Source organism: Ruditapes philippinarum, unplaced genomic scaffold (assembly GCF_026571515.1).
Source record: "Ruditapes philippinarum isolate M1 unplaced genomic scaffold, ASM2657151v2 ctg4906_1_1_1_1, whole genome shotgun sequence".
Lineage (NCBI taxonomy): Eukaryota > Metazoa > Mollusca > Bivalvia > Venerida > Veneridae > Ruditapes > Ruditapes philippinarum.
In genome coordinates this window covers 84,171-96,775 of record NW_026867283.1, presented here as the reverse complement: position 1 = coordinate 96,775, position 12,605 = coordinate 84,171, and the positions used below count along the sequence as shown (strand labels likewise).

Genomic DNA, 12,605 nt, shown 5'->3' with positions numbered 1-12,605 from the left:
CATAGAAAGAAGAACGTTCAATGAATCAATGCACTGGACAACGTTATGTTCATGAAAATATAGATGTCAACTTTCTCGTTTTCAATTCAAAAATATATTGTTTTATTAAAACCAACACGACGTTTTGACCAAAAAGTCTTAAAGTCTTTATCGGAGTTTAAGATGTTTATAGGAAATGACGCCTAACAATGTCAGCATCAACGATGCCAAAAATGTAAATTGGCGTACTAAGTCAATTTGCAGGATCTTGTTTAACAAAAGAAAGGATTTTAATAAATGAAAAGACAACAAAAGTAAAAAAAGTAATGTTCACTACATGCAATAAGTTTACTGATACAGGTCTATTTTCAGATTGATTTATACAAATAAGAGAGATTACTGCTTAATGTATGCATCAAATTATAATATGAAAAAGGTGATTATTTGAAGCTATAATTTTTTGAGTCCGAATGATTTTTTATTAACTGCATGATACGTTGTTCGGCCAGTCGCAATACTGAGCGCCGTTATTGAACTTCAAACCCGCAGGGCAAGGCATGTTAATCCATGTGTATGTTGTTGTCTCGTCCTCTTGTGTACTCTGAGGGACACATTGGCAGTAACTGTTACAGTTGTTGCTTACTAAAGCGTAAAGCGTTGTTTGAGAGCTGTCACATGTGACTGAAAATAATAGATTTCGTTACATTATACATTATACAACACATTTTATAGAGAAAATTAATTAAAAAAAATGAATTGAATAAAATTATATAATGCGAGCCTCTGAGTCAACAAAAATATTATCTAGCTATTTATCACATAATTATATAATTTTACAAGCTCAGGACCGTTTAAATAAACAATGTCAATTTTCATCGACACGCCTATATATAATAGTAGTTCGCTTTGTCAATACTACAAATATTTTCCAAATAAAGAATATAATATTCTATTGCCGATAAAGAATAAACAGATAATAAACATTTAATAGACAGTCTAGAGCAACAATCCGTGTATCGTACTTTGGTTGGCATTCAATATGAAAGTAATTAATATATTTGATATAATAAGATATCAATAAGTGCATTATGCTTTTTGTCTAGAAACGCTAAAATGCCGAATTTATTATAACAGTGACCTAAGCATTTGTATAATGAATCATTTTTCTCTTAAGATACGTAACAAACTCGCAGACATCAACGACTTAATTTTTATATCGTATCATGCAAATTTATTCAATACAATAAAGTTAATTAATACAAAAGTCCATCATTTCAATATTTCAAACGTGTATGTCTATTAAAAACGATTTTCACTTACAAATGTTTTCTTTTTTCCATTGATTTTCATTCAGTGACAAACAAGCAAAAACATCTTCAGAAAAACTTTCCGAAAATGAATGATAATGATAATCAGCAGACGTATTGTCCTAATGATGAAAGTAACGTCTTGCTAAAGAAATTATAACTTCTTTGCTCCATGCATTAATGCAAATTTTTGTTAAAAAGGGTGAGGATAGACTTTGTTTATTTCAATATTCTTTTGACTAAACCACGGGAGCACATTTATGACGGAATTAACAATGTAAGACCAAAAAATAAAATCATAAATCCACTACTTCTTCATTTGACAGCTTAAAAATCTTCCATACGGTTGTTGAATTTGAAGGAGTTACGAGTGTTATTGAACTGTTTGTCAATGACAAACTTCATAGCATATATGAAATAAGAAAAATAATATTTGACACTGCTACTATGACCTTATTAAAATGTGTCTTAAAAATTTAATTCCGATTGTTGTCAAGTTTCTTTAAGTGTTTTTAAATAATATAAAAGTTGCATTTCGAAATCCAACTTTCTATCCAAAGCACAACAGCGACAAATCAAAATAAAACCACTCGAGCGTTTTTTAAGACTATGAAAGAGGATAATTACGCGTATCTGAAGTTAAAGTAAAAATATGCAGTATCAAATTCATAGTGTCAGTGCAATGCTTATATATATTTTCAAATAACATAACTAATGTTTGTTGTCAACTAATAAGACATAATCAATGTTATATTGTTTATAAATTGACCTTCTTATTAGTTGACATTTTATTAGTTTATTGATTTTTTTGTCCCAATTGAATACCTTTGATAATAGACATTTTTGTTATTTCCCAAAGTATTACTGTCATATTTGAGCTCCCATATTTAGCACCTTAAAATGAAAAGGACTAACCCGTATAGTTATAAAACCTTTATGATGCCAAATATCTTTAATCACTTCCTTTATAATCCAAGCGCGACTCGGGAAAATCTATCTAAGGGATTTTTTTTTTCAGATATAAATTTTAATTACAGAACAGTCCCGATAAAATAAAATGTAGACTGTTTCATTGATATTATCTGTAATAATGTTGATGATGTTAAGAACCTGTAGAACTCAGATAGAATAATGTCCGGCGATTCCGTTATTAGAAACCTATGGAACGAAATAGTTTTGCTTTCTCGGCCTGGGCTAGTGTTCTTTCCTTGTTCACCTTGTTTGTCATATTTTAGGTTTACTATGGATCAGCGAAATTTCACAAATGTTTTTTTTTCTTCTCTCTTTAATTTTTTTTTAATTTTTGCTTAACAACAATACTTTCTTGATGAAAACCTTATTTCACAGTAACAATGTGCATAAGCGCTACTAACAAAATGTATATAATGACGAATAAACAAAAGGATAGTTACCGCCAGCCTGCTGTGTGTTACAGTCATCGTCTGAAATAATAAAGTAAATGGGATAAATATTGAATCTGATTACATTATGCTGTAGGCAAAATAAAGAACATCGAAACACAAGGCTATTTGATTTATTCGAAGGGGCGTAGCCCCAAAATTAGTCACATTGCCGAGTTATTTATGTTCTTTCTCTTTTAAACATTAAAAACACGTTCCCTGTTGTCACCCCCGGAAAAAAATAACCAATGAACGAGCATCTGAATGTGACATTTCTATCATTATTCTATTGTTATTATTTTCTCTATCGTCACCATAAGCAAACCCCAGAAAAAAATAAGAAAAAATATCAAAGAGCATTCTCCAGGCAGACAGTGAGTGCGGGTAACTAATATTGTTTGATTTTATTAATCTGTCTATTGCATACTGATTTCACGGGCAATGTACACACTATTTTTATTTTCGATAAATGATCGGTAAGTGAGATGTACACAGTTTAATTTATTTAATAATTTGTTTCTTTGGAATAGTTATACTGACCGTTATATAGCGCAATAGGGTAAACTACCGGTTTATAACTACAACATGTTCCAAGTGTTGTAATATCGAGGCCGTGCATGTTTATGTGTTTTTATTCTTATTTATATTTTCAACATTATTGAAGGTATGGTTGTTTTTTTAGTGTTCTTCTTTTATCTTTATATGTTTATACTTTCGCGAAAACTGTACACTTTTTTAAACCGAATGGTTAAAGAATAAAAATTGAAATAAATAAATGTCATTTCAATGCCATGATATTCAATACTAAACAGACAAATAAGTGTTCTGAGCTGTTCCATATCCGTGTAGACCTTTGCAAGTCCTATTCATTAAAACATGCTTCAAAAATAAAAAAAGAATGTGTCTAAAACAAAGGCAAAGGTATGGATCGAATCATAGACCTCTAACATATAAGGTAATCAGTCAACCGACTTAGCTATTGCGGATATGACTGACCAGAACCTAAACATTCAGATAGTGTGGCTTTTTAAACCATTAGTCATAAACAACGTATTGACTCTCGTTACTTATAAAAACAGATCCGAAGTGGAATCGAATATTTAAACGAGTGCTGTAATGTATGTTGACAGGTCAATATCATCAATATATACTACAAACTGTATACAACTTGACTTTGTCACACTTTCAAAAAAGGTCCCAAACTATAATACAAGGATTTTTACCTCCACCTGAACTAAGAAATTGTTTAACCTGTGCAACATCGACAAACTTCATTTGAGATTTATACATTTGTTTATTTAAAGAAATATGTGCAAAACCTAAAATCATGCGTTTAGTCAAACGATGTAATATTTAATAACTAAAGGTATAATTATTACAACGTTAAAAATGTCAAATCGGAATTCTGATAACTTTTGAATAACTAAAGACCAAGAAATGTCATTTTTGTACAACATTGTCGGTGATAAAATATATATCTGTCTCTATAATCAGATATACATAAGTAATGTGTAAATTCATTTACAAGAACAATACAAAAATTAACAAAGGTCATATCTACAAACCTAGTATTGGCGATACAAAATAAATTATTACTGTAAAAAAAAGCTGTGGTATAATAACTGCGAGTGGCAAACATAACTGCAGACTAAGCATTATTTATATAAAGAACAAAACAGTAGTTTCAAAACCGCTTCCGCTCATTTCATACATAAATCAAATATATATATTTAAGTTTAATTTCCGCTATTTTTTAAAGCATCCCTTTAAGGTTATGTAATTAATTAAGTATGGTATGCAAAACTAATAAATAAAATGAAAAAAAAAATAAAGAAAGAAAAAAATGCTAATGCAATGTATCAAAATGTCTTTATTGGTACTTCCTTGCAAATATTACACAAGAAATTAGAAAAGAGTCCAAAATTTATTCAGTTGTAAATAATGTATTAAAAAACACTAAATCGACTAAACTTAATGTAATTTGTATTGGAAAAAATAACATTGACGCATTAAAATCTTGAAATATTGTTTTGAATTACGCACATTACATTCCAACTTGGCAGAACTATCAGACGGTATGGAACTGTCGGCTGGCCCGACTCTATACTTGGGGCAAATGCTAATCACTGGGGTTGCCACAGCGTTGCACCGTAGAGACCTTACCACTTATACAGCTTACGACTGTTGACCGTTATACCGTGACATAATTAAAATGTTTCTTCACTATCATGATGTCCATTATTTATTTTCGTTTAGTAACAAAAACATGTTAAATTCATTGAATTATTTTGTTTGTCGTCAAATTTCGTTCTGTTTTTATTATAAAGCGTTCGACATTCCATTTCATTTTCATTATTCAAATGTTATCACATTCAAACAAGTTTTGTTTAAGATTTATTTAGGAACCGAGCACGATTATTACAGAATTCAAGATATGAAATTTAAACAAAAAGTTGTTCTCTAAATATTGAAGACTGTTTGTCTTATTGTTCAAAGTATAAATAATCTGTGACTTAAGATATAATTGAATAATAAAACTTACTTGCAAAAGTGTCCATTTTATGCAAAGTCAAACACAGAATCAGAACGCATATGAAATTATAACTTTTCATTTTGATACAATCGTTGTTACTGATTAACTTGCAGTCGAATAATTGTGAAAATTACAATCCAATTAACACTATATATACTTATGTGCATGCCGAACAATCCGTAAAATGTAATATAGTGTGACTCTATTCAAATGACTGATCCTATATTTGATAAAAAGAAGTGTGTAATTAAAAAATTTATGGTTCATGATAATATGATGGAAATGTTATATGTATAAAAAAAATTATCCAAATCGAAATTTGTGTAGATTTAACAGTAGATTTTCGTCCGAATTACTTGATAAATGTTTAAGTTAGATTGATTTTTACGGACGGCCTAAAGAGTTCCAGCATCCGTTTTTTATCAATGCGACAATAATATTTTATGAAATTCACATGCGAGTAAATGCATCTTCGTCCTGTGCTCGCAAAAATGATACAAGGCGAATGTACTGTCTTGCAATAAACTACATGTGAATATGTTCTACACTATAAAATGCGATATTTTCCTCCATTATTTATATTCCTATTGGCCTCTTATCTCTCTTAAATACTCGTACTTAGTTTGATAACTTAAAGTCAGTTATAAAGACAATTTTGTCTATTATTGGGCTCCCTTTAGGCTTCTTATTACGGGAGCCCGACAGGCAAGCCACAGGCTAAAAACCCTAAGGTAAAAGAAATTTTGCATTACATTTTAAAAAGTTTGGCAGTAAGAAGTATCTTTTTTTTAACTGAAAATGATGAAAATGGAATAACGCCCATGGATAGATATATTAAATGAATTTAATGAAATGATAAAATAGATACATACTTTTGAAATTGTCTTGTACAGGGTGTTCCAAAAGAAAGGTAACACTTTGAACTCTCAATAACTTTGCTTTATATTCGACTGTTTAAATGAACAACACATAGTATTAATTTTAAAGGGTAACATATGAAGTTTTCATAGTTTGTAAAAAACGGCGCTAAATATTGTAAAGTTTTAAAGTCATGACGTCATTTCCGATATTACATATTTTTCAAAATGGCGGATTTGAAACCTGTTCAGTGAATTTCTGTGGTTGAAAATTGATACGAAACTAAAAGTGTAATTGATTTTCAAAGGAAATTTAAGCATTAATTTAAGAAATCTACTGTGAGCAGAAAGAAATTTTATAAAATTCTGAGAAAGTTCGGATTCGGTTGCTGATGCTCCTATTTCTAGTCTGTGTTTAACGACACAGTCAATTTTCAGCGATATCTGTCCTTCTGCACAAGTTCATTACTGCTTTACATAAGCAATTCGAGAATATCGAAAATAATTGTCTTATGCAAGATGGTGCTACGCCACATACATCAAATGTAAGTCTATTACGCCTCGAAACCTTTGGCGACAAGGTGATATCGCGGCGGTATTCAGAAGTTTAGGTGAGTGGTTAGTCGTGGCCAGCCCACAGTCCTGATCTGAATCCATGTGACTTCTTTTTCAGAAGCTAACTGAAGTCAAGGTTATACAAATACCAACACCAAACAAGAAGTGAGGAAAGTCAACAAGGAAACATGAGGCAGTGTCATTGACAATTTGATAGTGCGAGCCCGGGAAGGACAGAGAATGAAATTTGGTCAGTTGGAAAAAGAATATTTATTGCTAAAATGTGTGAATTAGGTATTTTCAGTGTTTTGTTTACACAAAACGAAAGTCAAACTTGTCAATTGTTTTTGCATAAATTTGTTTCATACTTTTTCTGTACAAGTACACATTTTGAAATCGGATAACATTGAATATTAAATACCAACTATTTACAGTGTAACCTTTTTTGAGACACCCTGTATTTATTTGATAAATAGATTCTATTTCAACGTTAACTTTAAAAATCTATTTTTGATAACAATCATGATATAGAAATATGTTGAAACAGACCGCCTATGCAGTATTAATATTTAATAACATAAATTTTGATTAGCTTGCTCGTAATTCAACATAATTTTGAAATCCGATCATCAATTCAACACCAACTGGAAATTCCACAAATGTAAATTTTGAATCTCGAACTCATGCTGACTCGAAGTGGAAGAATGCCGAACTTTGTGTTTGCTGAATTTTAAATCTATCTAAAAATTCGCAATATACAGAATTTCGATTATTATTTTATCAAAATGATGCATACGCCATTATGAGAATTCTACACGCCATTTTCTATTCACTAGTTGCTGTCGAGTTGCATGGTAGGAAAAATATGCATTTCTTTTCTAATATCATTAGTCGTTTCGTCGGTCATATTTTATATATAATAAGTTTAATCTTATGTTTCTTCTGTTCTATTCTTTAAACTTCAATCTATATCTTTTTTGTAAAATAACATCGAAAACTTATATTAGAGCCGATTATGGTACAAAGAAGCGACAACGTTAAATAAATTTAGGTCGATATCCTTTTTTAAGGTTATAATTTACATTCAAATGAGAATTTTTATTGTTGCTGCGTTATCAAGTAATAACTATAAAATTTGCAATAATGGTGAACATTATTGCAAAGTACTGAACACCTTACTTGAAATGGAAAAAAAGAGAATAATACATATATTTGAATATTATCAGATAAGTGAATCAAGTTTTAAGTGGATTTATGCTGCATTAGCTTCGCAAACATAAGCGATAATTTTTATAAGGTAGAATCATTTTACCTGTTCATTTAGATGAAACATCGTAACACTATTTTCACAGCAGTAATTTTACAAATTATGTACTTAAAAAACGTTGACAGATCATTAACAAATCTTGGTTAAATTCATTAAACTTCATATGCTAATAAAAACATCACCTAGATACAATGACATCAAATTCGATTAAATAGCAACATTTAAAACAACTCTTCAGTAACCTTTTCAATACCGATTCGATTTGTAAGTATATAAGAACAGAACAGAACATATTCTATTTTCACCCAAGCATTTTACAATGCAATATGGGGAACATAACAAAACGTTAACGATTGCATAACAGAAAATGTATGGTTCCACCGGTACAATAAAATGTATAATCATCAATTTACACATTCAATGGTAAGAAAAAATAGAGACCATTCTTAGAGACTTAAAAACAATATTTACAAAATTGTTAATATCTTCTCCTGAATTGTCGACCGGGGGTTGATTAACTTTAAGTCAATATACATCATGATGAATTTATTGTTCTAACAATTTTTAGGAACAAAAGTAATGATATATATAAAACTTTTGCGTATATAAAAATCACAAATTGTCTGATCATCACGTGATCATATAAAAAAGTCCCATGTTATCGATCCGAACATTCCAAAAAATATGGTTACGTGCAATTCAAATGCACTGTATGGAATAATGTCTTAACACATATAATTGTATAACCTCATAGTCAGAACCACAAAACCCACTCAAACTTAGCATCCATTCTTGCTACCGTTATAAAAAAACAAAAAGTTGTCTACTCTTAAAAAGACAAAACAAAGACATTTATCTCAATACATTTCATTAATCATAAAGTATACATTCTTTCACATTATTCTGACATTAATGTCCAAGTCACGTGACACTCATAATAAGTTGAAATCATAGGCAATTGTGTTACTATATATAGTAACAAGTGTATTAAAGTTAAAATCTCTCTGACCTCGACCTTTGACACAGGGATCATCTACTAGTCATAAACAACCTCAATACCAAATATGAAGACTTTTGACCAAAGCATTCTTGATCAATTTGGCAGAAAAGCTTTTTAGTCAAGGCCCCTGTGACTTTGATCTTTGACCTGGTGACCTCAAAATAGGGGTCATCTACTAATCATGACTAACCTCCATGCCAAATATGAAGACTGTGGGCCAAAGGAAACTAAAGTTATTGAGCGGACAAGGAAAAACCATCGTCGGCCTGACCGGGAGACGTCAGGAGGGACAAGCTGATTCCAGAATACCCCCCTTACAACTTCGTTGTGCGGGGGTATAAAAAATACAAATTTCATTAATGACCAAATTAGCTTGACCCATCACATTGAATTAGATACATTAAAAAAATAAAAGGAATTAATAATGAAAAGGATAAAAAAACAGAGAAAAACTAACTTTAAATACTATAAATGATAACACAGTGGATGAAAAAATTTCTTCTAAATTTTTCATCCACTGTGTTATCATTTATAGTATTTAATTAATTTATTTGGTAATACAAATAAGGCTAAAAAAATTTACTGAAATATATAAAAATAAAAACTGTCAATACTTACTCCTCTGCTTTATGTTGGAAAATTTCTTCTTGATGCCAGCAACATCTTTTTTAGAATTTATGAATTGACTGTAATAAAATGAAAAAATATATAAAAATATACTGCAGCATATAGCTTTTATCAACACTATTTTTAATCTGCATTCTTAGTAACTTGATAATTAATTAAATAATAATTTTTTAATGGAATTGTTCATTGTTTGAACATAATCATTTTTACATGCTAAATACTTGTAATAGAATAATTTAAGAGCACTGAGCATTATGCAGCAATGGAGTCTCTAAATCATATAAACAAAAAGGCTTCAGGAGTTTGCATGACTTTTTAATAGTAAGTGATCAATTAACATATTTATGCACCATGAAGTTAAATGACATTCCATCAGCCTGCTCTCCCTCCCTCCATAATCTCCATCTTGGATGAGCAAAACCCACTTTTGAAAAACTATTCCTTACCACTTTAAATAGAGGACTTAATCTCAAATCCCTTCCAAGTATTTTCGAAATCTTACTGTTTAGTTTAGCCAATGAAGTGGTTGTCACATGACATAATCACATGGTATAGGAGCACCTTACAGATAAATGCTCTCAATTACAAATCTCAAATACTCTGTTTATAATATTCATTATCAAATAAGTTAATGGTGTATCTATTGGACTTGTTTTACAAGAGTAATGAAAATTTATATAAAATTACACAAAGTAACAAAATATTTATCATAAATATCTGTTCCTATATATGTATACATGTAGAAGTAAATTTTGCAGTTTTCAAAAGAAACTGTGATCTAATGGTTGTTATGTTTCGCTTGATACAGATATTAACTACCTTTTTATCACACCTGTGAAAATGTTTAGAGTATGACAGCTTGATGTTTGTAGAACTTACTACGTAAGTGTCAGTTTTAAACAGGATAACCAATACATTTTCTTCTCTTTTTTTTGTCTCTTTAAGTACACATAATTTTCTATGATATTTTGTGCAGCAATCAACTGCAAGATAAAATAATTACCAAGAGCCCAATTATTAGACCCGCAACCAACCAATCTACTTGTAACCAGTTCAAGGGTGTGTATATAATTCAAGTCACAATTTACAAAAAAATCATTGCAATGATTTGAAATTACAGCATCATAGAAATTACAAATACTTTTCTTGTATTTTTCTTCGCACAAGAAATGTATAATCATCAAGTTCCATATATATTAATGTACACGCCTGTGGTGAAATTTCATCTTTTTATGAAATTTCATTTCAAAAAAGCCCAAACTACAATAAGTGGGACTGGGATAATAGCTTTAGATTACGTACTTGACACACAAATTATCTGATATAAACATTTGGCCATTCTCTTAATTTTACTTCAATTTAACCTGACCTCAACACTGGTTCGAGTAACATCACACATGTATAAAACACAATTAAAACTTCCAGGTTGTGTTTTTTTAAGAGATATACATTTAATTTATCCAGCATACAGTAGGGTCCCTGATGTGTAGCAACACCCTTAAGGTCTGACCCCCAATAATCATAAGGCTATCTGGAGAGGACTGACAATATTATTATTATTGAAGAATAAGAATAAGATTTTTCATAATTGACAAAATTTATAAAGTCTAAAATGCTATTTGTACTACTCACTGTAACAACGAATCAACAATATCTTGTTACTTGATTATTCCATTCTGACACATCTTTGAATTAGGAAAATATTTACCATGCGGAAACTTTTAAATGTGATTTGTTCAGCAGGACACACCGTTGAAGACAACACAATCTTTTGAGGGTCGACCATCACCACCTGACACCCCACTAGAAGCTGAACTACCTAATACCATATTCAAGGGCACAGTGTCAGTATCACTCCTGTTCAATTTTTCCCCAGAAGTATTCGTCTGTGGAATGCCCTATCCATTGCCATTAGGCCTTACACAGTTACAAGCAAGTCCCAGTTTAGACCTCTGTACTGGGCAGCTGCATCCTTTTTACCAGTTCTTAGCCAACTTGGATTTTAACTTTTATCTCAGTCTTGTATTTCTTTTTAACTTGCTTTCACATTGTGTCTTTAAATTTGCACTGCTTACGATTTTGAAGCATCGTGATGACTAACACGAGGGAGGTCAAGGTTGCAAAGGGGAATAACTACCACTGCTTCTTTTCAAGGGAAATAACAAAATTTACAATGACATTTGTCGGGGCTCTTAAGGGGATTTTTTTCCGATATAGAATCTATAAGCATTTGTAAATTATTTATAAATTACGATCTCTGCGGGAACGTTTATAATTATGTTACATTATTATTTACTACACATGAATAAACCAATTTTGATTTCATTTTGTAATTAATTAAACAAATGTGCATTTGTTTTACCTGTTCAGTTGCTGGCAAATGTCATCCCAGCATTTCTGCCGGGATCTCCGGATACTCTCCTTGTTTGGGCCCGCAAGGGCACCAAACAATAAATTCTCGTTCCCAAGGACGAGATCTATCAAGGTGGACTCCTCTGCCACTGTCCACCTTGATTTATCCGCCTTGGGAACACATTCAACTTCTGTCACGTCTGTCGTCTCCATATTTACAGCAGACGAACTGTAAACTTCCGGTACTCCGGGCCGCTTATGTAAATAACGAAATCGACTCATTTTCGTGCTCAACTGAGATCGGTCTCAGAAGTTTTTATAATCTCACTTTGAGCTCAAATCTCAACTTAGTTTAAACTCGGAGTTTTGAGCTGAGTTCTGAGTTGAGATTTTTAAAATGTTTATAACCTCGGGGCCAGCATAACATATACAATCTTACGTATAGTCTCAAAAATGAGGGCGGGATAGGTTGTTGTTTGTGTGTAGTTAACATATAGTACCTCGAATGGTCAAATACCCGCGTACATACACCTTATAAATTAACTGGTTCTACGCATTGATACGATTGGTGGACAGCTGAAATAAAGCTGCACTGTCCACAACGATCGAAAAATCATAATATAGTGAAGAACAATGGTAAATAAATGCATTAAGTATAAATAATTAGAGCAAGTATGTTATAATTCTGCATGTTGTGCATAACAGTTATCTAAAAGGAATGTCATTTG

General features: G+C 31.1%; 3 protein-coding genes across 4 annotated transcripts in view; 1 reads left to right on the top strand and 2 right to left on the bottom strand.

Moving 5' to 3' along the window:
* LOC132735510 (heat shock 70 kDa protein 12A-like) overlaps positions 1-12,605 on the top strand; it is an 88,055-nt gene that overhangs the window by 57,007 nt on the left and 18,443 nt on the right. The window lies entirely within an intron of this gene.
* LOC132735512 (uncharacterized) overlaps positions 326-12,605 on the bottom strand; it is a 50,412-nt gene continuing 38,132 nt past the window's right edge. Inside the window, exons 1-3 of one of the 2 annotated variants that reach the window (XM_060722470.1) lie at positions 5,229-5,405; positions 2,699-2,728; positions 333-660 (exon numbers count right to left, since the gene is read on the bottom strand). In XM_060722470.1, coding sequence (XP_060578453.1) covers positions 461-660; positions 2,699-2,728; positions 5,229-5,298 — 300 coding nt within the window. In that variant the 5' untranslated portion in view covers positions 5,299-5,405 and the 3' untranslated portion in view covers positions 333-460. Of the gene's footprint in view, positions 661-2,698; positions 2,729-5,228; positions 5,406-12,605 lie in introns of those variants that run through there. The other variant, XM_060722469.1, reaches the window with a different exon arrangement.
* LOC132735509 (uncharacterized) lies at positions 8,849-12,258 on the bottom strand. Its single transcript, XM_060722465.1, has 2 exons — positions 11,888-12,258; positions 8,849-9,584 (listed from the first exon to the last, which is right to left on the bottom strand). The coding sequence occupies exons 1-2, from the start codon at positions 12,157-12,159 to the stop codon at positions 9,506-9,508; spliced, it is 351 nt and encodes a 116-aa protein (XP_060578448.1). The 5' UTR covers positions 12,160-12,258; the 3' UTR covers positions 8,849-9,505.

Excerpts from the sequence above, each read along its gene's own strand:
- LOC132735509 (XM_060722465.1), bottom strand. The coding sequence starts at position 12,159 with ATGAGTCGATTTCGTTATTTACATAAGCGGCCCGGAGTACCGGAAGTT. Across the intron at positions 9,585-11,887 it reads ATTTGCCAGCAACTGAACAG|TCAATTCATAAATTCTAAAA; the intron begins GTAAAACAAATG and ends ATTTTATTACAG.